The sequence below is a fragment of the Gopherus flavomarginatus genome, chromosome 1 (genome assembly GCF_025201925.1).
Source record: "Gopherus flavomarginatus isolate rGopFla2 chromosome 1, rGopFla2.mat.asm, whole genome shotgun sequence".
NCBI classification, from domain to species: Eukaryota; Metazoa; Chordata; order Testudines; family Testudinidae; genus Gopherus; species Gopherus flavomarginatus.
In genome coordinates this window covers 285173027-285197953 of record NC_066617.1, presented here as the reverse complement: position 1 = coordinate 285197953, position 24927 = coordinate 285173027, and the positions used below count along the sequence as shown (strand labels likewise).

General features: G+C 40.5%; 1 protein-coding gene across 1 annotated transcript in view; it reads right to left on the bottom strand.

The window, feature by feature from the left end:
- Positions 1–3014: 3014 nt before the first annotated feature.
- LOC127049304 (uncharacterized) overlaps positions 3015–24927 on the bottom strand; it is a 214602-nt gene continuing 192689 nt past the window's right edge. Inside the window, exon 2 of the mRNA XM_050949954.1 lies at positions 3015–4340. Coding sequence (XP_050805911.1) covers positions 3114–4340 — 1227 coding nt within the window. The 3' untranslated portion in view covers positions 3015–3113. The remainder of the gene's footprint in view (positions 4341–24927) is intronic.

Genomic DNA, 24927 nt, shown 5'->3' with positions numbered 1-24927 from the left:
AGCCTTGGGAATTCCAGTCCAGTGGTTGTTGTGTTCATTTCCTTCCTCCATGTGTCTTAGTCACCTCTACTGTTATTCCATAATCTCCTTTCCTATCAGTTTGTTTTGTCCTTCTCTAAAGCTATTCATCTGTGACTTTTTTTTCCTATCCATCTGCTGAGAGTTTATTTCAAGGATCAACAATCTTGGGCACCTGGCTCACCAGGGTAAGCACCCTGGCAGGCCAGGCCTGTTTGTTTACCAGCTGCATCCGCAGGTTCGACCGATTGCGGCTCCCACTGGCCACAGTTTGCCATCCCAGGCTAATGGAAGGCCGAGGGATGTGCTGACCGCTGTTTTCTGCCGCCCCCATTTTTCTCGAGTGGCTAACCGTGGCCAGTGGGAGCTGCGATTGGCCGAACTTGTGGACGCAGAAGGTAAACAAACCAGCCTGGCCCACCAGGGTGCTTACTCTGGTGGTCTGCGTGCCAAAGGTTGCCAATCCCTGGTTTAACTGAAGCAGCTGTTTCTAAAAATTTGCAAGATCAGTGGCAGGGTCCACTCATCACATGTGACACCTCTTCTTGTGGTGGTGTATTGCCCTGCCGCCTCTCTCGTTCCAGGAACTTCAGCCTCCTCTTCATGGCTCAGCCCTCCAGCCAGGTAACTGTGTGGTTTCCACTTTTGGAGGTTACCCAATGTCATTTCACAGAAATAGTCCCAGTAAGGCTTTTCCAGCTCTGCCCTGATTATGCCATTTCCCCAGTGGCCAGTAGGGGTGTGATGGTACCTCCCATAAGATTTTTATGGAAATATACTTAGAATGTGTTTTATGCTCCATATGCCATGTAACATATCTCAAAGGTTATGATCTACTGAATGTATTAATCCTATTTGTATGCATGTATCATTTTTGTATTCGAAGTTATGAATGTTATGAATGTTGGCTGTGTACTGGCTTGATTTCTAAATAACCTTAGTAGAGCATTTGGTCAGTTCCTGGAGAAAATAATGTTGAAATTAAGTACCTAATCAAGAAACACTTAGAGGACAATGGATCTTGAAATGCTTCAATCCACATAAGAAGTCTATGTGAGGACATTCAAGGTAGCATGAGAACAATGGATGGTGCCCGTAAAAACTGTGAGTCATGCATGGACATGTGACTTGAGCTGGCAGGGTCTTGGAGCTGGACTTTGCATAGGAATGAGGAGCAGGTCTCCACCCACAAGAGAAAGTCTATTTAAATCCCTGGGAGACCCCTCCATTTGGTCTTCAGCTGGCTAAAGAGACAGCCTCTCCACGCACCAGGATACTTGTAAGAAACTGGAACAAAAGACAGTGACTGCAAGGGGTGTGAGTGATTACTGACCCAGGCTAAAAGGAGATTAGTCTGTAAAAGAGAGCATTCTGGAACTGGTGAGGATCTTATCTGTATTCGGTTTGATTAGACATAGATTTGCACATTTTATTTTATTTTGCTTGGTGACTTACTTTGTTCTGTCTGTTACTACTTGGAACCGCTTAAATCCTATTTTCTGTATTTAATAAAATCACTTTTTACTTATTAATTAACTCAGAGTATGTATTAATACCTGGAGAAGCAAACAACTGTGCATATCTCTCTATCAGTGTTATAGAGGGCGAACAATTTATGAGTTTACCCTGTATAAGCTTTATACAGGGTAAAATGGATTTATTTGGGTTTAGATCCCATTGGCAGCTGGGCATCTGAGTGTTAAAGACAGGAACACTTCTGTTAGCTGCTGTCAGGAACACTTCTGTTAGCTGCAGCTTTGGGGCTGCAGTAATCCAGACCCTGGGTCTTTGCTGGAGCAGACAGAAGTGTCTGGCTCAGCAAGACTGGGTGCCAGGGCAGGGAAGGCAGGGGTAGAAGTAGTCTTGGCATATCAGGTGATATGCCAGCTCCAAGAGGGTTTCTGTGATCCATCCCATCACAAGGGGAACCCAGGCCCGCCAACTACTCCAAGTTCTAGTTCGGGGACCCTAAACCTGCAACTGTGGTCTGCTTTCCCTCAGCCCTTGTTGTTCCTTCTCTGGACTCTTTCCTGCAGCTTCTGGTTTTCCACTTATCTGGGTATACCAGCTCAAACACAAGGTCTTAATAAAACTCGAAGTTTCAGTGCTATATATTCAGACAGATTTTTATAATGCTGTTAAATATTCAATGTTTAGTTTGGAAAGCAAAATGTCTGTTTCTCGACTGACTTTAGGATCACAAAGGCATTTCTGGCTTTCACTTTCTGACTATGATGTCTTCATCTGTTCCACCTATTTTCCTCACAGTGCTGCCAAGATATATGAAGTGTTGGACTTCTTCTATGTAAATCCCAGAAAGTGTTATTGATGTTGTATGTAGATTCTCATGGTTTTTGTTTTCTTGATGTTGATGGTCTGTGTATTGGTCTGGAGAAAACTTTGCTTTAGCTTACATATCCCTGTGGGTAAGGGATAGTAGGCTGATGTCTTCTGCAACGTTGAGGACATCTAGCTTCTGTGTGAAACTCCATTGTATACCCCTTGGCTGTTCTATGGTCTTGGGTGCAGGGTCATGGGTGACATAAGATGTCCTTGTATGGCAAGGATAGTTACCTTGCATGCCTTATTCAGTTTACTGTAATGTATTATGTGGCATGTCCTTTTCATAGAAGCTCTGAATATTTACAAACTTGTGGGGTTTCCATAGTGAGGTAGCAACTTCCATAAGACTGATCTATCCACTTTGTCAAAGGCTTTCTGGAAATCTGTGAAATTTATGGAGAACAGTGATTGTGGTTTAATTGGCAGTGCTAGAAAGATACATATGGTTACTATTTCATGTACTCATGTACCCTGTCTAAATCCTGCCTGCCCTTGTCATAGCCTTGAAACTACTGCTTTCTTTAGTCTTGCTAGGATAATGTATGGAAGTATTTTACATGGGATGGACAGCAATTGAATGTCCCTCTAGCCTTTGCACTGACTTGTTCTCCTTTCTTTTCCCATTTTTTGTGTATTTTTTTCTTAGAATCATAGAATCATAGAATCATAGAATCATAGACTCTAGGACTGGAAGGGACCTCGAGAGGTCATCGAGTCCAGTCCCCTGCCCTCATGGCAGGGCCAAATACTGTCTAGACCATCCCTAATAGACATTTATCTAACCTACTCTTAAATATCTCCAGAGATGGAGATTCCACAACTTCCCTAGGCAATCTATTCCAGTGTTTAACCACCCTGACAGTTAGGAACTTTTTCCTAATGTCCAATCTAAATCTCCCCTGCTGCAGTTTAAGCCCATTGCTTCTTGTTCTATCATTGGAGGCTAAGGTGAACAAGTTTTCTCCCTCCTCCTGATGACACCCTTTTAGATACCTGAAAACTGCTATCATGTCCCCTCTCAGTCTTCTCTTTTCCAAACTAAACAAACCCAATTCCTTCAGCCTTCCTTCATAGGTCATGTTCTCTAGACCTTTAATCATTCTTGTTGCTCTTCTCTGGACCCTCTCCAATTTCTCCACATCTTTCTTGAAATGCGGTGCCCAGAACTGGACACAGTACTCCAGTTGAGGCCTAACCAGTGCAGAGTAAAGCGGAAGAATGACTTCTCGTGTCTTGTTTACAACACACCTGTTAATGCATCCCAGAATCACGTTTGCTTTTTTTGCAACAGTATCACACTGTTGACTCATATTAAGCTTGTGGTCCACTATGACCCCTAGATCTCTTTCTGCCATACTCCTTCCTAGACAGTCTCTTCCCATTCTGTATGTGTGAAACTGATTGTTCCTTCCTAGGTGGAGCACTTTGCATTTATCTTTATTGAACTTCATCCTGTTTACCTCAGACCATTTCTCCAATTTGTCCAGATCATTTTGAATTTTGACCCTGTCCTCCAAAGCAGTTGCAATCCCTCCCAGTTTGGTATCGTCCGCAAACTTAATAAGCGTACTTTCTATGCCAACATCTAAATCGTTGATGAAGATATTGAACAGAACCGGTCCCAAAACAGACCCCTGCAGAACCCCACTTGTTATACCTTTCCAGCAGGATTGGGAGCCATTAATAACTACTCTCTGAGTACGGTTATCCAGCCAGTTATGCACCCACCTTATAGTAGCCCCATCTAAATTGTACTTTCCTAGCTTATCTATAAGAATATCATGCGAGACTGTATCAAATGCCTTACTAAAGTCTAGGTATATCACATCCACCGCTTCTCCCTTATCCACAAGGCTCATTATCCTATCAAAGAACGCTATCAGATTAGTTTGACACAATTTGTTCTTTACAAATCCATGCTGGCTATTCCCTATCACCTTACCACCTTCCAAGTGTTTGCAGATGATTTCTTTGATTACCTGCTCCATTATCTTCCCTGGCACAGAAGTTAAACTAACATGGTCTTCTTCCCATATATTTTGTAAGAACCCTGCTAAAATATCCACTGTGTACTTCAAGTCTCTAAAGACCTCTGTAGTGGGGTTGTCACCCACTCCTGAATTAAAAGGCTTAAAACAGCCTGGGGAGAGGGCTGTTGCAGGGAAGGAAAAGTGGGGCTGATTAGGTGAAGCAGCCTCAGATGGGGCCCACACCCCAATCAGGCTGCAGCTGACTTAATGAGAGCCCAGGTGGCCCTTATAAGAGGGCTGGGGCCAGAAGCCAGAGCAGGCCACACTCTCTCTAGTTCTTTGAAAGGGAGGGACCTGGCTGCTGGGAGCTGAGCAGGGTACCTAGACTGGAGCAGGGCTGGGGGAAGGCCAGAGGAGCCAGGGAGCTCCGGCCTGGAAACCTCCCAGGCTGCAGGCCTAGTGTAAGGCCGAATAGGTTCTGGGGTTTCAGGAGTAGCACAAGAGTAGGCAGAGGCAGCTGTCCAACCCCCCACTTGTCATGAGTGGCACTTACACTGCAGTCTGCCCCAGGCAATGGGAGCTAGTTAATCACTGGCAGTGGCCATACTGAGGTGAAGTGGGGATAGTGGGTGGAGGTTCCCCTGGGTGGGGAGACCCAGAGAGTGGGTGTACTGCCAGGGGGCTGTGCTCGAAGACAAGGGGTACTGGGTCTGGGAGGGACATGGGGGTCCGTGGCAAGCAGGACACTGGCCTGCAGAGGGTACTCTGGAGGCTGGAGATGCTAATTCCCTGGATGACCAGCAGGAGGCGCTGCAAAGGTGAGCCCTGCCCCGTTATTACCTCATAGATGCATAGATTTTAAGGCTGGAAGGGACTATCATGACAACCTAGTGTGACCTCCTGCACATTTCAGGGCACAGAATTTCACCCACCCATTCCTGTAATAGACCCATAACTTCTGGCTGAGTTACTGAAGTCTTCAAATCACGATTTAAAGACTTCAAATTACAGTGAATCTACCATTTACACTAGTTTAAATCTTCAAGTAACCCATTCCCTATTCTGCAAAAGGTGAGAAAGGTGAATCTCCCCTGCCCCAGAGTCTTTGCCAAAATGACTTGAAGGAAAACTCTTTTCTGTACCCAAATATCCAGTCAGTTACACAAGACCCAGCAGCCAGACACCTGGGAAAGAATTCACTGTAGTAACTCAGAGTCCTCCCCAACTAGTGTCCCATCACTGGCTCTTGGAAATATTTTGCTACTAGCAGTTGCAAATCAGCTACATGCCATTTAGCCAGTCTAATGCATAGTCCATTCCTTCATCTTCCCCATTCATGCTACATACATCCTTTAAAGTTCTTCATTTGTGTCAAATTGTAATGTGATCAATTTGGTTCCTTGTTCTGTGGTCTGGTGACTTCAAAGTTACCTTTCAGATAAAACAGTGAGGGGAAATAGTTCCTCCAATGGCCAGGCTGCTAATTTCACAAAAATCAGCAAATATATCACCATTTTCATTCATTTTACTCACTGAGGCCTGGTTTCCCCATAATTACTTCCTTTTCAGTATTGTTGCTCCTTACTTTGGCATTTGTGTCTCCATTTCCTAGGAAGCCATCCCTTTCCGGGGCCTTATCTACAATGCTCTGAGGCTGTTGGTAGAAGTGTTCTTTTTTTTCTCCCTTGGCTAGCTTGATTTATTAGAGCATAGTATTGAAAAATGAAGACTTTCTGGAAATTTAATGTAAATCATGCTGTTATAATCCTTTCTGGAAGTGGTGCTATTTCTACCAGACTTTTAGCTGTCCCCCTTGATACTATCAAACCCACACCATTTTTTGTGTATGCCACTGGCATTTGGTAGCTCAGAATATAATAGGATATGCCCAGTTGACAAAGTTATTTGTCCTGATGTTACTCATCTCATTTCAAGTAATTATATTACCCTCCTTTAATTCTTCATTAACAGAGTCTTGTATCAGCCACTTCATAATATTGCCTGGGACTGATGTCAGGATGACAGACCTACAATTTGCCCATGTCATCCCATTTATCCTATTCAAGTTTTGGCACAACATAAGCTTTCTTTCAGCTTTCTTTCATTCTTTCTTTCTTCCCTAGCGTTCCAAGAATTACTGAATCAACATTAATGGTCCAGCAAGCTCCTCAATTTGGATCCAAGAATGTTTAAAGAGATAGCTATCTGGACCTGCTGATTTTTATAATGTCTAACTTTTGAGCTGCTGTTTAACATGCTCTGGCATTACTATTGGAATGGAAAGTTGTCATAAACAGATAGTCAATGGTTAATAGAACAAAAGTACTTCGTGTCTCTTTTGCCTATAAAGGGTTAACAAGATCAGTGAGCCTGGCTGTCATCTGACCAGAGGACCAATCAGGGAACAGGATACTTTCAAATCTTGAAGGAGGGAAGTTTTTGTGTGTGCTGTTAGATGCTGGTTGTTGTTCATTCTGGGGGCTCAGAGGGACCAGGTTTCTCTCCAATCTCTCCGATACAGGCTCTTATAAGTTCAGAATAGTGAGTACTAGGTAGATAAGACGAGTTAGGTTATGTTTGTTTTCTTTATTTGCAAATGTGTATTTGGCTGGAAGGAGTTCAAATTTGTATTTTGCTGAAAGGATTTTAATTTGTACTTGTATACTTAGGCTGGGAGGGTATTCCCAGTGTCTATAGCTGAAAGATCCTGTGACATATTCCATCTTAAATTTACAAAGATAATTTTTACTGTTTTTTCTTTCTTTAATTAAAAGCTTTTCTTGTTTAAGAACCTGATTGTTTTTTTATTCTGGTGAGACCCCAGGGGACGGGGTCTGGATCCACCAGGGAATTGGTGGGGAGAAAGGAGGGAAGGGGGAGAGAGAGGTTAATTTCTCTCTGTGTTAGGATTACTTTCTCTCTCAGGGAGTGTCTGGGAGGGGGAGAGAGAAGGAGGGGGGAAGATTGGATCCACCAGGGAATTGGTGGGGAGAAAGGAGGGAAGGGGGAGAGAGAGGTTAATTTCTCTCTGTGTTAGGATTACTTTCTCTCTCAGGGAGTGTCTGGGAGGGGGAGAGAGAAGGAGGGGGGAAGATGAATGTTCCTTTCTATTTTAAGATTCAAGGAGTCTGAATCACAGTAATCTTCCAGGGTAACCTGGAAGGGGAGGGGAAGTCTGGGAGAGGCAACGGTGAGGGAAAGGGTTTACTTTCCTTGTGTTAAGATCCAGAGGGACTGGGTCTTGGGGGTCCCTGGGCAAGGTTTTTGGGGGGGGACCGAAGTGTACCAGGCACTGGAATTCCTGGTTGGTGGCAGTGCTACAAGTACTAAGCTGGTAATTGATCTTAAAGGAATTCATGCTGGTACCCCATCTTTTGGACGCTAAGGTTCAGAGTGGGGAATTATACCATGACAAAAGTGTTGTCATATATGACTAAATCAGTGTTATTCTCAAAATACAGAACAAATATTAATTGAACATATCTGTTTTTTCCCACAGTATTATTGACAATTGCACAACTTACATCTAGTAATCGACCAGTACCACTATTAGGGTGGGTTTTTTGTTATTGTTCCTAATATACTTAAACTTATTGTTCTTAATTCTGCTAGCCATAGCTTTCTCCTTGTGTACTTTTTTCTTTTACAATTTTCTACAGTTTCTAGCTTCTCATTTATTGTCATGGCTGTCAACTTCCCCTTTATTCCATTTGTTATATACTAATTCAAAATAATAATTATATCTGCCTACCCCTCTAAGCCAAGTTTTTTTTTCTTTGTTCTTTCATTCTTTCCTCCCTCACCTCGTTTTTTAACCAATGTGGTCTTCTTTCTCAATTGTGGCTTTGGGGGCATCTCCTAAAATGAGACTGGCAGACCCAAGAACCAAAACCTGACTTCCCATGAGGAATATTCTGCTGCAGCCCAGTGAGGAACAATGGACAATATACAGAAGCAGTTAAAAGAATGCCAAGCTAAGCAGGCAGCCTGCTGCTACAAAGGATGCAATGACCTGAGGCCATTGCGCACAGGTGAGGAGGTCTGAGTCCAACCATCAAATAGCCGCACAAAGCAGTGATGAAATCAATAGTCAAAACTGCTGTGGGGCACAGGTCATTTGACATAGCTACAAACTTTGAATAGTAGTGGAGACAAAATCAAAGAGAATTGTGGAGTAGAGGCAGATAGCTGGCTCATCCAGATAGATGGGGCCAGGACTAGAAAGAGCCTCAGCTATCAGCTGGCCTGATTCAGGAGAGTCAGAAAAAACAAACTATATGAGCATCACAGAGGACAAACCAACAGGATGCCAATGAAGAGAATGAAGGCAGCAACAGCATGGAAGCATGATTCCCCACCAACAGTAGTAAGACAAACAAGAAGTGGGAGACTAGTTCAAAGGCCAGTATAAGTGAAGGACTATGAGGCCTAACAGGCTACAGTGATCTGGAGATTAAAAAAAAGTCATGCCCCTAGGATGGAATATGTATTAGTAATCTCTGGCCCCAGTAAGTCAGCAACTTCTTGCACAAAATAGTTATCTTAATAAAGAGCTATATTAGTTTTAGAAGCATGGACTCCTTTCATATTATTACCCATTATGTGCTACCTGAAATATCCCTGTCCCACTTAGCATCTGCAAAGGGCTAAGCGCAATCTGGCTTTGAATAGTTATCCTACTATCTAATACCTATTTAAATGTTAAACTCCATGCAAGTGCAGTTGCATGCCCAATTAGATAAGCAATTGCCACTGACAGATGTGCAACACGATCATAACCTTTTTGAAAACGTAGCGGCAAGAATCAGACTGAACTGAAAGATAACTTATATTTCCTTGCTCTATTTTATCACACAGTTCTTTTCCTTCTAAGTTCATCCCTAGTTTATGTCCTTACAAAGCAATATTTTGAAAAAGTATTAACAACATGACATGAGTCTGTAGCTATTTTTATAAAAGACTCCTAACTGCATCTAAGTTACAGACCATTTTCCTTTAGAACTCTCTCGATAAATGCACTTCAACCAAGTGGAAAACGTATTCCTTTTCCTGCTGTGATTGCACATTTTGTAATGTTCACTGTAGGCACGTGTATTTGCAGTTTCTTTCTGACAGTTGATTAACCTTGAAAAGTTGCAAAAGGAAAAAGCTTTGTCATTGAACCCTAACTTTCAAAACTATATTTGAAAAGTAGTAATATAAATATACTATAGATAGTAGATACCAAATTCTGTGGGGCTTTTTAACCAGGGGCGGCTCCAGCCCCAGCACGCCAAGCACATGCTTGGGATGGCATGCCGTGGGGGGCACTCTGCCGATCACCGGGAGGGCGGCAGGTGGGGCCGGTGGACCTCCCGCAGGCGTGCCTGCAGAGGATCTGCTGGTCCTGCAGCTTCGGTGGACCAGCGGACCGCGGGATCAGTGGACCCTCCGCAGGCATGCCTGCAGGAGGTCCACCAAAGCCGCGGGACAGGCAGAGCGCTTCCTGCGGCATGCCGCCGTGCTTGGGGTGGCGAAATGTCTAGAGCCGCCCCTGTTTTTAACAAGAGATTTATTTTTCTTGTAGTATAACCTCAATATTTAAACTCTAACAAAGTGAAGAATGCCAGTATTACAAAATATCAGAGTTAGAGGTATGTAATCACTTCTGTGCACTGCACCTACATCAACTAGTTGAAAAACTTCCATACTATTGCACCATCAAGATGAAAATACAGCCCCTAAAGGTTTCCATCGTTAGGTGTACCACACCTCATTGAGACACTGTAACGAGATGCTTAAACAGGAACTATAAGTTACATGTTTTAAACCACTCAACCATGACAAACTATTTTTTTTAAAAAGCATCCAATTCCTTATGTTTCTGTATCTGTAGTGATTATTATTTTATTATTGTGGTAATGCCCAAAGGCCCCAGTCGGCATCAGTGATCCAATTTATTGGGCACTGAAAATACTCAGTGAGGCATAGTCCCTGCCCCAAAGATTTTTGCAGTCTAATTATGCAAGACAGAAAAAGGCAGGGATGAAAGGAACACAACACATAGGCAAAGTGATAAGAATGATGGCTGGCAAACATTATATTAGTTCGATGGTACATTGTTTGGGTTATAGGTTGGTTTATTTATTTATTTAAAAAAAAACATGGGGCATAAGAGTGAGTTGAGAAGAGAAGAAGATGAACACATATATAAATCTGAGCAAGAGGATAGGAAAAGGACAAGAAGGATCCCAGTGTTCAGGTTTGGAGAGGGGAAGATAGGGAAGTTGAATTTGCCTGATTTAAGAAAGTAATACAAGTGTAGTAAGTATATCAGTTTTCATGTGGTTCATAGACCAATTTTCGGCCAAGATCATGGAAACTTGTGAAAATGCATTGGAAATTTCTAAAACTTATTAGAACTGCTAAACCTGAGATGTGTTTATTCCATGACAGATGCAAAATAGAGCTCTGAAGCGTTATGCTGTACATTGCTAGAATCTGCTTATTTGAAAACTGATTAAAGAGCACTGCTTCTCTTGTAACTGAAAAGGCTTGGTGTTTCTTTTTCTTTGGAGAAGTTTACATATTAAATTAAGAGGATTCCATAAGTGTCTCAAATGACTTTAATGGGATTTGAACTGGGTCCTATGTGGTAGCAGATACTGATTCTTTTCCAGCAGCATATTCTCTTTGAACTCCTAAGGAGACATATGACTTTTTGCTGCTTTAATAGTTTATGTAACAAGTGAAATATATTCAACTAACTAGACTGAGAGTTCTTTATCCTGTGGAAAACAGAAATCCTAATGCCTAAAATCAAAGCCAAAGACTCCTTTTCTCCTGAATTCTCTTACTCAAAGAGGAAATGGTGAGGTTCTTGTTAGACCACTATAGACAGAATTAGTCAAGCTTCACACTACCTAATCTCATGTGGAGTGGGGGGAAGATTAATCAAGCAAACATAATCCTATGGATAACGTGATCAATAGTAGAATAGGAAGGTGGAAGAGGTAACAAATTAGAAGAAGAGATCCTCAGTAAGGGAAAGGTTATATCAAGAAAATATATTGACTTAAATATAAGTTTAAAATTGATCACTTGAAAGGAAATAGATTCAAAAGAAAACCATCTGAGAGGCAGAACATCTATGTTAGGAACTCTGACAGGATTCATTGGATGACCAAGGCTCTCTAGCAGAATGACAAAGTAAATATAGTCATCTTTATATACTAAAATATATTTCAGACTATTGATAGGAGGAAACAAGAGCAGTGGAAATAAGGCTATTTTAAATCTTTTGGCAACCTTGAAGATTAAGAACACAATTGTGGCCACAACGAAATCAATAGCAAAACTCTAATTGTCTTCAGTGGGCTCAGGATTTCACCTCAAGACAGGCTGCTAAAATTAGTGAGAGTAAATCCTGCTGAAGCAGCACAGAATTTTTTCTTTCTCGGCACTGACCTAGGTAATACAGTAACTGTTTAATACACAGGCTGGTAGAGATCATTTCTTCAAAGAACTTTGACACTAGAAAAATCTGACTACTGTATAGCAACTTTTTAGGAATTTAATTTTATCAGGCAGCATGTTCCATCCCACCATACAGTCTGTGTAGGTAGTGGATATGCCTACACAGCAGAAGCTATGCATGGGCTATCCTACCCAAACTAGCTTGAATCCAGCTAGTGTGGGTAACAATAGTAGTAAAGACAGCACAGAGTGAACTAGTGAGACAAATGAACATCCAGGAGCTGGGTGGATTGATTTAAATGAAAGCAATTTAAATAAGCAGGGAAAAAATCCTGTTTTAAATCAACTTTTATCTTGTTTTGCCTTCATACTTTGTAGGTAATTTCCTAAAGAAACATTGGTTCTCACTGGTTGATAACCAATAACACATGCTGATTTGCAACTAAAATTTTTGTTTACATTGAAATTGATGCTTCATTTTTGCCAACCAAGGTACAAAGATACACAATGTGTGATATATCTATGTGTGTATCTATCTATCTATATCTATATCATCTATATCTATATATGTGTGTATATGTTTAAACAATTATTTAGTTTTATATATATTCAGATTCTTAATTTTTACATTTTAATTATGTTAGAAAATGTTAAATGGTGCATTTCTTCACTAGCTGATTATTGTTTTACTCAAAATTTGTGTAAGATCTATTTGGATGGATATTGAAATTCAATTAAATAATTAAAAAACACTTAACTATATTTGTTAGTTCCATAAAGCTACATTTTGCATTTTAAGCTAACTGATCTATTAAATGAAAGAAATATTATCTGTAGTTAATGAATTGCACTGATTGTTTCTGGCCATCACACATTTCAAAATTAGATCCAGCAGACTTCCTTTTCATATCAGGTTTTTATTCACTGATTAGAAGAGGAAAACTGTTGTTGTTTTTTTTAACTCCCAATTGGTTTCTTAAATGTGAATGAATTAGAGTAATTGAACTAAAACTAGTTGAATAAACTGAAATGAAGAATATATCCTCTGTGTGCCTTTAAAAATCTGTCAAAACCTGGGATAGCAGTTCAACACAAACTGGTTCCAGGTTCTCAGTGGTTTGACTTTCTCTAAAACTTTGGTAACCAGCATGTGTTGCTTAATATGAATTTTGAATTCAGGGGGCCTGGGGCAAAGCAATTTCGGGGGCCCCTTCCATAAAAAAATTGCAATACTATATTCTCATGGGGGCCCCTGTGGGCAGATTGCCCCATTTGCTCCCCTCCATGGGCAGACCTGGGAAAAATAAACCTTCCGCATCTCAGCACAAACCCAGTTTTGAGAAAACTTCTTTATAAAGTATCACTGGTTCTCAGCATCAGTTAGTGCTAAAAGGCACTAAAGCTCATTAAAAGGGTTGGACAAATATTTTCCATCAAAACTTTTTTTGGATCGAAAACCAGGGGTTTTTAAAAAGCAGAAAAAAATCATGGACAATGTCTGCTTTCCATCAAAATTTGTTGTGTTTTTTTTTTAATTGAAAAGCTGAAATTAGTCTGTCAAAACCTAAACATGGTTTGAGGTTTCAGAACTGTGTGGCCAAATATTTGCTGCTTACTGTGTTTGATTGTTTAAAGAAACAATAAAAAAATTCTGCTTAAAAAAAATCTAAAACTTTTGAACCACCTCAGCTTGTGACCAAATGCCTGAGCCCATCCAGTCAGAGATGAGCCTATGTTGTGAAAACTGAAATGCTCAAAATAGCACATGCATGTGAATGGACACAGGGTGCTAAAATTAAATTAACCCAGGGGTTCTCAAACTGGAGGTCGGGACCCTCGGAATCACGAGGTTATTACTGTGGGTCGCGAGCTGTCAGCTCCACCTCAAACCCCGCTTTGCCTCCAGCATTTATAATAGTGTTAAATATATAAAAAAGTGTTTTCAATTTATAAGGGGGGGGGTCACACTCAGATGTTTGCTATGTGAAAGGGGTCACCAGGACAAAAGTTTGAGAACCATTGAATTAACCCCTCTGAAGCCTCAGGGAATGCAGGGGGGGGGTCTCCATTGGTAGGGTTGGGAAGGATATTGCTCTTCTCATGTGATCCCTCCTCCAGTGGCTAATTTTATATGAAGCTACCCTCCCCTGACATGAATCTCCCTATGGCACTGAAATCAAATATTGACTATAATTTTGCATTTGAGAAGTGAAAGGGATGGTAGCCCTAATGGAAAACCTAACAGCTTGGCTCTTCTGCAAGCCGCAGACTGCTGAATGAGCTTTAGGGCAGGGAAGGCTGTGCCTCCCAAACAGCCTGGCCTTGCCACTATCTGACCCCCACCCACTTTCTACCCCCCTGCGACTGCCTCCTTCAGAATCCCTGACCCATCCTGCTCCTTGTCCCCTCACTGTCCTCCAGAAACCCCACCCAACCACCACCCCAGGACCCCACCCTGATCCCTGTCCCCTTGACTGCCCCGACCCCTATCCATCCCCCCACTGCTTCCTGACAGACCCCCGGAATGCCCACAATCCAACCCCCCCGTTCCCTGTCCCCTGACTCCTCCCCCAACTTCTGCCCCCTCCCTGTGCCCTGACTGGCCCCAAGACTCCCTGCCCCTTAGCCAGTCCCCCGGCCCTGACCCCTTACCCCCAGCTCCCCTCTCACCCAGAGCTCAGCGCATCCCTCAACAGCTGCAGCATGCCTTTGGCCGGCCTCCTGAGCTCCCTCTGCTCAGCCTGGAGCTCACAGCCCCGCCCTCTGACCATGCGGTTCTGAGCGGGGCGGAGCTCAGGAGGCCTGCCGGAAGCACGCTGCAGCGCTGTCCGGGGCCACTGCTTGTTGCGCTGAGGCTCCAGGAGAGGGGCGGAGGCGGGAGCCTCGGTCGTTCTCTTGGGGGCCCCTGCAGAGCCCAGGGCCTGGGGCAAATTGCCCCACTTGCCCTCCCCCCCCCAGATGGCCCTGTTTGAACTTCTTATAACATGAAAAATTAAATTAAGTTTAGATATTTAACATAAGTTATGGCAAATTTAAAAATCAATTGTAAATAGATTTTTCTTAAAGAAAAAAGTATTTATATAATCCATTAGAAATCCATTTATTTAATTCATCCTGTCAGGGTCCATGCTGGGCTTGTACTACCTATGCTGATGCCCATGCTGTTCTGTCTTCTATGCTATTATCCACAATAACTAGATTTAAGCTAGCTCAGGTGGGCTAGTTTGTGTATAGACTTTGCTGTGTAGAAACACCAAAGATTTCCCAGTGCCTTCCATTGTAATTAATCTAATTGTGTGTTTGAGCTGCTGTTTTTTATTTACAAATTATTCTCCATATTTGTATTTATTTATCTTCAGATGTTCTGTTTTTGCTTTGCTTTCATTGATGGGGAATCAGCAGTATTTAAGTGGTCCTGTTACTTTATATTGGAATAACTTGTTATATACTGTTCTGTACTGCACATTTGGGTGAGGCGTTGTTGAGGATCAAATAACGTACATACAACAGAAGCCTTTCAATTGAAAATTTTTATTGGCCTAAAGCATGTGTCGATCAATATGTCTGCATAATTCCAAAAACATAGTGCGCTTTTTATATTTTCATCTAATTTGGAGGCTGTTCTCACCAACTATAAAGAGACAGTAAGTGAGAAGATTTATAAAGTAGGCAATGTGCCTTTCTTTTCCTTTCCAAACACTGAGTGAATGTGTTTAATGCTACTTTGTGTAGTAGGTTCTTGTCTGGATGGCCAGAAGAAAGGGGATTGTTGCCCCCTCTCTTATCAGTGACAGGGAAAGTTTACCAAGGCAAAGCAGGGAGGAACAGAAAGAGACTGGACCATGTGTGAGGCTTTGTCCTTCCAGGTGACTGGGGTATTTATACCCTGGTCACTGCCAGAGGAGCCTCACACTGCAATTGGGCTAATACCCATCCTCCTACTTATGGAATCAGAATAGAATTGGATTTTATCATGAACCCCCACTGAGATTGCACTAGTCACATTTTTCTTCAGGCCTGGGAAAGAAATTTTCCCTCACTGTCAGATTGAGTAAAGTAGGGTGTGGGTTTCTTCATTTTCTTCACAGCAGGTCAGGGACCCAGTAAGGTGGGCGGGCAGGATATGTTAAAATGTCATAACTTAATAACTAAAAATGTGGCAGATGTCTAGTACAAGTGGGATAGGGATATGATTATTGGATAAAATGGATTGGAAGGGGATTTTAGAGAAAAGCAATCCTAAGGAAGCCGGGGAAGGGGGATTAGGCTTCTAATTTTATCTTGCAGACTAATAAAACTATACAAGTTGTGTCTGGTTTTTCTTCCAGTGTGGCTGGGAGAATAACTGCATGCTCTCCAGCCACATCTCTACTCATCTGTTAGCAACTGAAGCTGTAAAAATATATATTTACTTATAGTATAAGACCACCAGAGCGGCCATACTGGGTCAGACCAAAGGTCCATTTAGCCCAGTATCCTGTCTTCTGACAGTGGCCAATGCCAGGTGCCCCAGAGGGAATGACAGAACAGGTAATCATCAAGCGATCCATTCCTTGTCGCTCATTCCCAGCTTCTGGCAAACAGAGACTAGGGACACCATCCCTACCTATCCTCGCTAATAGCCATCGATTGACCTATTCTCCATAAATTTATCTAGTTCTTTTTTTAACCCTATTAGTGTCTTGGTCTTCAAATCATCCTCTGGAAAGAGTTCCACAGGTTGACTGTGCATTGTGTGAAGAAATACTTCCTTTTGTTGGTTTTAAACCTGCTGCCTATTAATTTCATTTGGTGACCCCTAGTTTTTGTGTTATAAGGAGTAAATAACACTTCCTTATTTACTTTCTCCACACCAGTCATGATTTTATATACCTTAAATCATATCCCCTCCTTGTCATCTCTTTTCCAAGCTGAAAAGTCCCGTCTTATTAATCTCTCTTCATACAGAAGTCGTTCCATACCTCTAATCATTTTACTTGCCCTTTTCTGAACCTTTTCCAAGTCCAGTATATATTTTTTCAGATGGGGTGACTGCATCTGCATGCAATATTCAATATGTGCACATACCATGGATTTATATAAAGGCAATATGATATTTTCTGCCTTATTATCTATCACTTTCTTAATGATTCCCAACATTCTGTTTGCCTTTTAACTGCCTCTGCACAGTAATTGGTGTTTTCAGAGAACTATACACAATAACTCCAAAATCTCTTCCTTGAGTGGTAACAGCTAATTTAGACCCTATCATTTTATATGTATAGTTTGGATTACGTTTTCCAATGTGCATTACTTTACATTTATCAATGTTGAATTTCATCTGTCATTTTGTTGCCCAGTTACCCAGTTTTGAGAATCGGAGGGGAGCCATGTTAGTCTGTATACACAAAGTAGGTTTTTTACCCACAAAAGCTTTTGCCCAAATAAATCTGTTAGTCCCTAAGGTGCCACCAGATTCCTTCCATTTTTGAGAAATCCTTTTGACACTCTTCATAGTCTGCCTGGGACTTAACTCTCTTGAGCAGTTTTGTATCATCTGCAAATTTTGCCACTTCACTGTTTACCCCTTTTTCTGGATCCTTTATGAATATCTTGCTCCCAGTACAGACCCCTAGGGGATACAACTATTTCCCCTCTCCATTCTGAAAACTGACCATTTATTCCTACCCTTTGTTTCCTATCTTTTAACCAATTACCACTATATGAGAGGAACTTCCCTCTTAGCCCATGATAACTTACTTTGCTTAAGACACTTGATGAGGGACCTTGTCAAAGGCGTTCTGAAAATCTAAGTACACTGGACCCCCCTTGTCCACATGCTGTTGACCTGCTCAAAAGAATTCTAGTAGATTGAGGCATGATTTCCCTTTACAAAAACAATGTTGACTCCTCACCAAGAAATTATGTTCATCTATGTGTCTGACAATTTTGTTCTGTACTATAGTTTCAACCACTTTGCCTGGTACTAAAGTGAGATTTACCAGCCTGTAATTGCCAGAATTACCTCTGGAGCCCTTATTAAAAATTACTATCACATTAGCTATCCTCCAGTCATTTGGGACAGAAACTTGGTTAGGTAGTTCTGCAATTTCACATTTGAGTTCCTTCAGAACTCTTGGGTGAATACCATCTGGTCCTGGTGACTTATTACTGTATAGCTTATCAATTTGTTTCAAAACCTTCTCTAATGACACCTCAATCTCCAACAGTTCTTCAGATTTTTCACCTAAAAAAATTGGCTCAAGTTTGGGAATCTCCCTCACATACTCATCTGTGAAGACTGATGCAGAGAATTCATTTAGTTTCTCCACCATGGCCTTATCCTATAAGGAAGATGACTGACACTTGGGCCTGGTCTACACTATGACTTTAGGTCAAATTTAGCAGCGTTACCTTGATTTAAGCCTGGACACGTCCACACAATGAAGCTCTTTTTTTCAACTTAAAGGGCTCTTCAAATCGATTTTTTTACTCCACCTCCGACAAGGGGATTAGCGCTGAAATCGGCCTTGATGGGTCGAATGTGGGATAGTGTGGATGCAATTTGATGGTATTGGCCTCCAGGAGCTATCCCAGAGTGCTCCATTGTGACCACTGTGGACAGTGCTCTCAACTCAGATGCACTGGCCAGGTAGACATGAAAAGGCCTGCAACTTTTGAATATCATTTCTTGTTTGGCCAGCATGTTTGCAGAGCTCATGCAGAGCTCATGAGCATGATGTGCACATTGCCAGGGCACATTCACCAGCCCCTTACTTTGTGAGAAGTCTATGACCATGTCCCTCTCATCACCGTTTTGCCATCACCTCCTTGCCTGGTTTTGTGCAAAACAATTGTCTGCCATTGCTCCAATGGAGGGAGGGGCGACTGATGAAATGGTTTACAGGGAATTAAAATCAACAAAGGAGTGGCTTTGCATCAATGCCCTAGCCTGTGGGGGTATGTCAGCCATGCCTGCATGGTGTGGCACTCTGTCCCCTTCTAGTGAGGGCTTGGCCAAATAGAGTTTAATGAGCCTGCTGAAGCCTTTACTAAGAAAGCCGAGTCTTTTGGCTCTGACACTGGAGGCTCATATATTAAGCATTGCTGATTCCCCCAGTTCTATCCCCAATGCTAGCTCCTCACCTATGGATTTGGCATCATACAATTAATTTCCAAATCATTTTCTTCTTATCTATTTTTTAGATATAGATATGTAAAACTTCCAAGATAACTTCCCCTGACTTTCTCAGTGTGAAATATCTTCTCCAGATCAGTTGTTTTAGACTGCAAACTCTTTGTGGCAGAACCTGTCTTCATTTTGTGACTTGTACAGCACTGGGCACACTGTTGGCACTTACAAGTGCACAGTAAAACATGTGGCATGCTGTGACCAGCCTCTATCTTAGAGGACCCATGGAACATTTCACCTACACAGCTACCCTTGCACGCCTTGTGCTTACCCAGTCAGGACTGCTCTTGAATAATGTCCTCTGTGTGTTGGCCATCTGGTAAAAGGATAGGGAGAAGACATTACCAAGGTGGGGCCTAAATGGGTGTAGCATAGACATTCTTCCCCTTTCTTCCTGCAGAAAGTTGGGAAAGGTTTATGCCTCACTGAAATACAATTCTTCCAGGTGTTCCTGCTTGGAGGGTAGCGTAGAACTCTGCACTACCTCAAATACACCCCTATGACTTTAGTCCCAACGGAGCCCTATTTATGAGTTCAATCCTACTGTCATTGAAGTAAATGGCAAAATTCCCATTCTCTTCTGCTGGAGCAGGATCACGCCCTACAGAGATAGTGATTGTTTGTTTGAAATATGACATTTAAAATATTTGCCAAACCAAACAGAATGCTTTTAGAAGCCTTTAAATTATAAAGAATGATCATGCCAAATTTCTAATATGTCTTGATGTGAATCAGACTCCTTGAGGCAGATAGATTTTTCCTCTAATATAAATTATGTTTGCTTATTTATTTTATCAATGATAACATGAGCTCCCCCAATCAGTAATTATTTGTCTTTCTGATTGATTAGCACTCTTCTGTTGACACTGACAATTTAAGACTTATTGTTACTAGGCAATTTATACAGGAGATTATTAACATGCTAAAAATTAACAACAGATTTATTATTTTATTAGCTGTAGGAAACTTTCTGATACTGATTTTCATTCTGCTTGGTTTTATCTAATTAATTTGTATTGAGTCACTGAAGAAAATGCTCTGGAACTTGATTAGAATATTATTATTTCAAATGGGATGCAGTATGATTCTTTATCCCACAGTATATTTGATCTTCTATTAAGAGCTAAAGATCTCACTGTTGTTAACAAGAGTTTTGCCACTCCCTTTAATGGGAGTGAAAGCAGACCTCAAAAGTCTCACTCAGGTTTCAGTACTGTGAAGTGTTGCGGAGTTCTGAATTGTCATTGACTTATTCATTGGGCTGGTTGAAAATTTTCATTTAAAATTATTTTTGATGGAAAACTGAAGTTTTTTTATTAAATTATTTTCTTTTCATGAGAAATGACTGTTTTCCATGGAAAAATTCAATTTTTCATTGAAAATCCCAAACACCTGAAAAGTTTTATTTTCGGCCGATAACTCAAAAAATTGTTTAAAACTTGAATATTTTTCACTCAGAAATGGTGCTGTTGGACCTCACGGGTATTATAGTTTGAAGGCATGTTCCATGAGGCATTATGGTCAAGGATTCCTATGATTCACCATGGTGGCTTAGAAAGAGGGCAGATGGTGGCGCCTCATTAGAGGAGTAGTTCAGGGAGTGCAGCCCATAAGAGAGAATAGAGGCACTAGGCATCTAAACTCCAACTCCTATGAAGCAGAATAGAAGCATTTCAGAATACCTCTTTTCCCAAAAACTGGGAAGGGGGGGTGGGAATCTATTTCAGCAGATTTTTTTTTCCGATTAGCTTACATCAAGCTTTCCTCACACATGAACTGTCAGTTTGAAGTTGCTGAGTAATGCCTTCAATATTGTGTCCTAAGGATCTAATTCCAGTAGGTGCTCAGAACCTCTCCTGACGAACTCATCCCAGTTCCATTCTAATCAAGTTCTTTAATCAACCTTATTGAAAATAACATTAGGTTCTGTTCATGTCACACATTACCAATTTTTATGATGTTGCTTTTTGTTAATATGTTGGTAACAATAGCTACAAAATCCTATGTTAATATATAACTACAAGAATCATTATACATACAAGTGCAGAGCATGCACTCTTCACACACAGGTAACAGGAAAGATTCACTTAGTTTTTCAATTCCCTTTCCTAGCACCCCACACTCAACTTTTCTCTGTAATGAAAAATGAAACTTTTATGAATCAACATATTATTTTTAATGTATCATTGTGTAAGAACAATATTTGGGAAATGACTGAATTATTTACACACACACACAGAGTAGGATAGATATAATTAACTTTATTTCTGTTATCTTTCCAGAAGTCTAATAGAGGTCTAATGGTTTCATAAAAATACACAGTAGGGTTACACACAATGCATTTGGCCTAAAATTCAAGATACTAACAATACCATAATCTTAGAATGTAAAACTGAAAAAGAAGGAATCATCTTTTTCAAACACTGAATTTTGTATTGTGGCCTACAAATGTTAAGATATTAAGTATTATTTTAAGGGCAGTTGCACTGCACTAAACAGGCATTTCAGGTATGTCCAGAGATTTTAAAGCCAGAAGGGCCATTATCAACATCTAGTCTGGCCTTCTGCATTTCATAGGCCATAGAATTTCATAAATCAGTGATGCCAGATGGTATTCAAACCCACAGTCTTAGGTTTAAGAGACCAGTGACTTATCCATTAGGGAACCAGGATATTGCACACAAAGATAATGAGAGAGCTACTTGAACTGATAACATTAGTCTTGATTATTGTAATTCCTTCTTAAATAGGAATTCCAACATGGTTTTTAATCCACATGTATTTAGAGCAGAATACCCTAGTCATGATGCTTGGAAAGATGAAATAACTCCACAAATGGCCAGTTCTTTTTATTATTATTTTCTTTTCTTTTTGTCTGAAGGACAAGTGACTATTTTAAGGGCTGATATCTTCTGAACCATCAGAGTGGTAAACTAATTCCAGATACCATTTGGAAACAAGAAATCTCAGCTTTCCAGTGATTCCCATCAATATTTTTATAGCCATGGTCATTTGCAAATAATCAGACCTTAAAAAATCAGCATCATGGGAATTGTAGTCTCTTAGGCTAGCTTGCAGCACACAGGATCTTCCCAGCTGGAACACTCCCAATAAAGTTTCAAAGCCCTTCTAGTAAGAGTGCCTACTCATTAATCCCTAATACGATTTTATGAGAATATTGGATCCTAATATCATGCTGAGTGTTGAAATGGGAGTGAGGAACACATGCTAGTCACGGATACTCTTTAATATTAAAATGTAGGTGTTGATTAATATGTTCAATTTTTGTTTTTAAATCAGTGGTGCTACTTACATGCTCAAAGTGACGCGCATTCATAAGTGTTTATAGCATAAGGTCCTATGTACCTTCACATATATTTGACTCATTCAGTTAAATTCCATTGCATGATCCTCCCCCTGACTTCCTTCAAGTCCTTGCTCTAATTTAAAAAGCACTGACTCTGAAGAACTACATAATGGTCTGCACAAACAAATAAGAAAAATCCTGGCACCAAACAATGTGTTTGTAGCAGTGGTATATGGTGGACATTTTCCACATAACATACAATGGCAGCCCCCCAAGGCACAAACTGCAATTACTGTAAGGGTGTTGTAGTTCAATTCTTTATCTTTATCTATCCAATTCTTTATCTTTGTTAATGTATATATGATGATATGTGCAAGGAGGATTTGTCACCTCTGTTTTGGAACAATTTTCAATAAGCACTGACTCAAATCTCCAATAGCAACATACATTATTAAGTCTAAACAACTGGCAAAATCAATCATTTAGTACATTACAAATACATTGGGGGGGGAAATATAATTCTGCAATGATATAGAATTATTGACAATAATCAAGATTCTTTTTACTTCAGCTTTTCAGAGCTGTCTTCCAATAACATCTCCTACTGTGTGATTAGCACTGTAGAGAAACCACATGCCAGTATGATTTGTTGTTAACCAGTTTTCTCCTCTTGCTGATTTTGTTCCCTCATTTCAGCAGATGTTTGCCTTCTAAATAAAAGCTTTAGGGGTCAAGTTCCAAGGTATCTATCTTTCTTCCTTTGGCTGACAGTCACTTGACAGACACTTTAAATTTCTTGGCAAGTGTCTATAGAATCACCATTAAAAGTACAGTGCATGTAACAAGGCCTTCTTTGTTGTTTTGCTTGGTGTCACAAGCAGCTACCTAGAGAGAGTGTGCACAGCCTAAATTTTTTTGCTTTATAGAATGTTTTTATATGACAGATTTTTTTTCATCATCAACATTCATGGGAAATAAGAAGTTGTGCAATAATTCTGGGGGATTCCAAGCATCGGAACTCAAACTGTATGCATCAGTTTCTGAGATACTATTGCAAGTGTTCACTGAGCTAAAGTTATTACAAGTAAGGTTGTCTCTTTGAAACAGGACTCACAAATTCAAAGAAGTTTCTCTTTAAAAAAAAAAAAAAAAGCTCTTACCTTTATAAAGTCTTGAATGGTGAGTGCACTGATGAGTGAAAGGAAAGAAATGGAGGCATGAGGGAATACAAGATTGAATATGTAGCTGACCATTTGAACAAACTTCATTGAAACTTTTGAGGGAGTGGCCCAGTATGATTTCCTTAAGATCATAATGGAGAGGAAAGTCTCAGTGACCATATTGGCTGGCTTGGAAAGGAGTGGGGTGGCAATCTCAAAATATAGTCTATAGCTGAAAATCTGCTGGTCCATTTATGCATGTGATTAGTTTCAAAGTCAATCAGGATGCATTCTCCAATTTTCAAGCCTATTAATATGGCTAATTACCTTTGGAAAACATGTAGAATCTGCAAGGGGAAGAAAAGCACATCCCCAAGTCCCATTCCACTGAGTCTGATTGCTACATATCGCCTCAAAAAGGATGGTCTTACTGTATGGCTGCCTGATGCCTTATACGGTATTACATGGTTGCTTGCAGAGGACCACTTCCCTGGCTGAACTGGGAGCAGGCTCCATCACTCAAGAGCATTTCAAGTTTATTTAGGGATGAGGATGTAAAGGGTGTTTATCTTCTGGAGACATGCATTTGATTTCCACCCATCATTCCCCAAGACACTTGTAAGGCATAGCTATTCCACTTTAATGCCTATATAATAGATATTATTCTTGTGTTTATACTTTTTCAATTTATTTATTAACTGAATTAAGTAAAAACATGAAGGTAGCTTTGGAACATCTTTCTTGAACTTTTATTTTCCTCCTTCTCACAATCATTTCCTATGTTTTTAATTTACTTTTTTTAGAACTTCCTCTTTGCTTTTTTGAACCCATTTCTAATCTAAAGCAATCCTTGGGTATTTTTCATGACTGAAGCATCCAAGAAATATAAATTACATTAGAGTCTGAATTCGTTAGCATTCAGAATGTAATTAAAAGCCCATGTTTTCTTTCTTCCTCAAAACGATGTAGATGATGGGGAAGGGTGGTATGGGACTCCAGGGATTTTCTGGAAATTTAATACATGATGCTGCATGGTTATTTGATCTTTGGGTAGTTGATGGGTCTGTTTGTTTATAGGTGGATTTTAAAAAGGTTACCAGGACTCTCCAGAAAATTAGACGGTGAGTTATAAAGATCAAAAGAAATAAAGTGAATTAACATTAAAATTAGCTTTTCTCACAGATTGAATAGATCCACTTAATCCTAAAAAAGAAAATGAGTATCTGCTGTATTGTAATCCAGCACACCCCAGATCATATTATTTATTATTTATATTACTGTAGCACCTAGATACTCTAATCATGGACCTGGAGGCTTAAACATTCACAAAACAAACATGTCTATAAATCCAGCATCACACAAATGTAATAGTTTTAGCCTTCACATAATCCTCTGGCAATGAGTTCCACAGATTGACTGTATGTTGTCTAAAGAATAATAGAATCATAGGACTGGAAGGGACCTCAAGATGTCTTCTAGACCAGTTCCCTGCTCTCAAGGCAG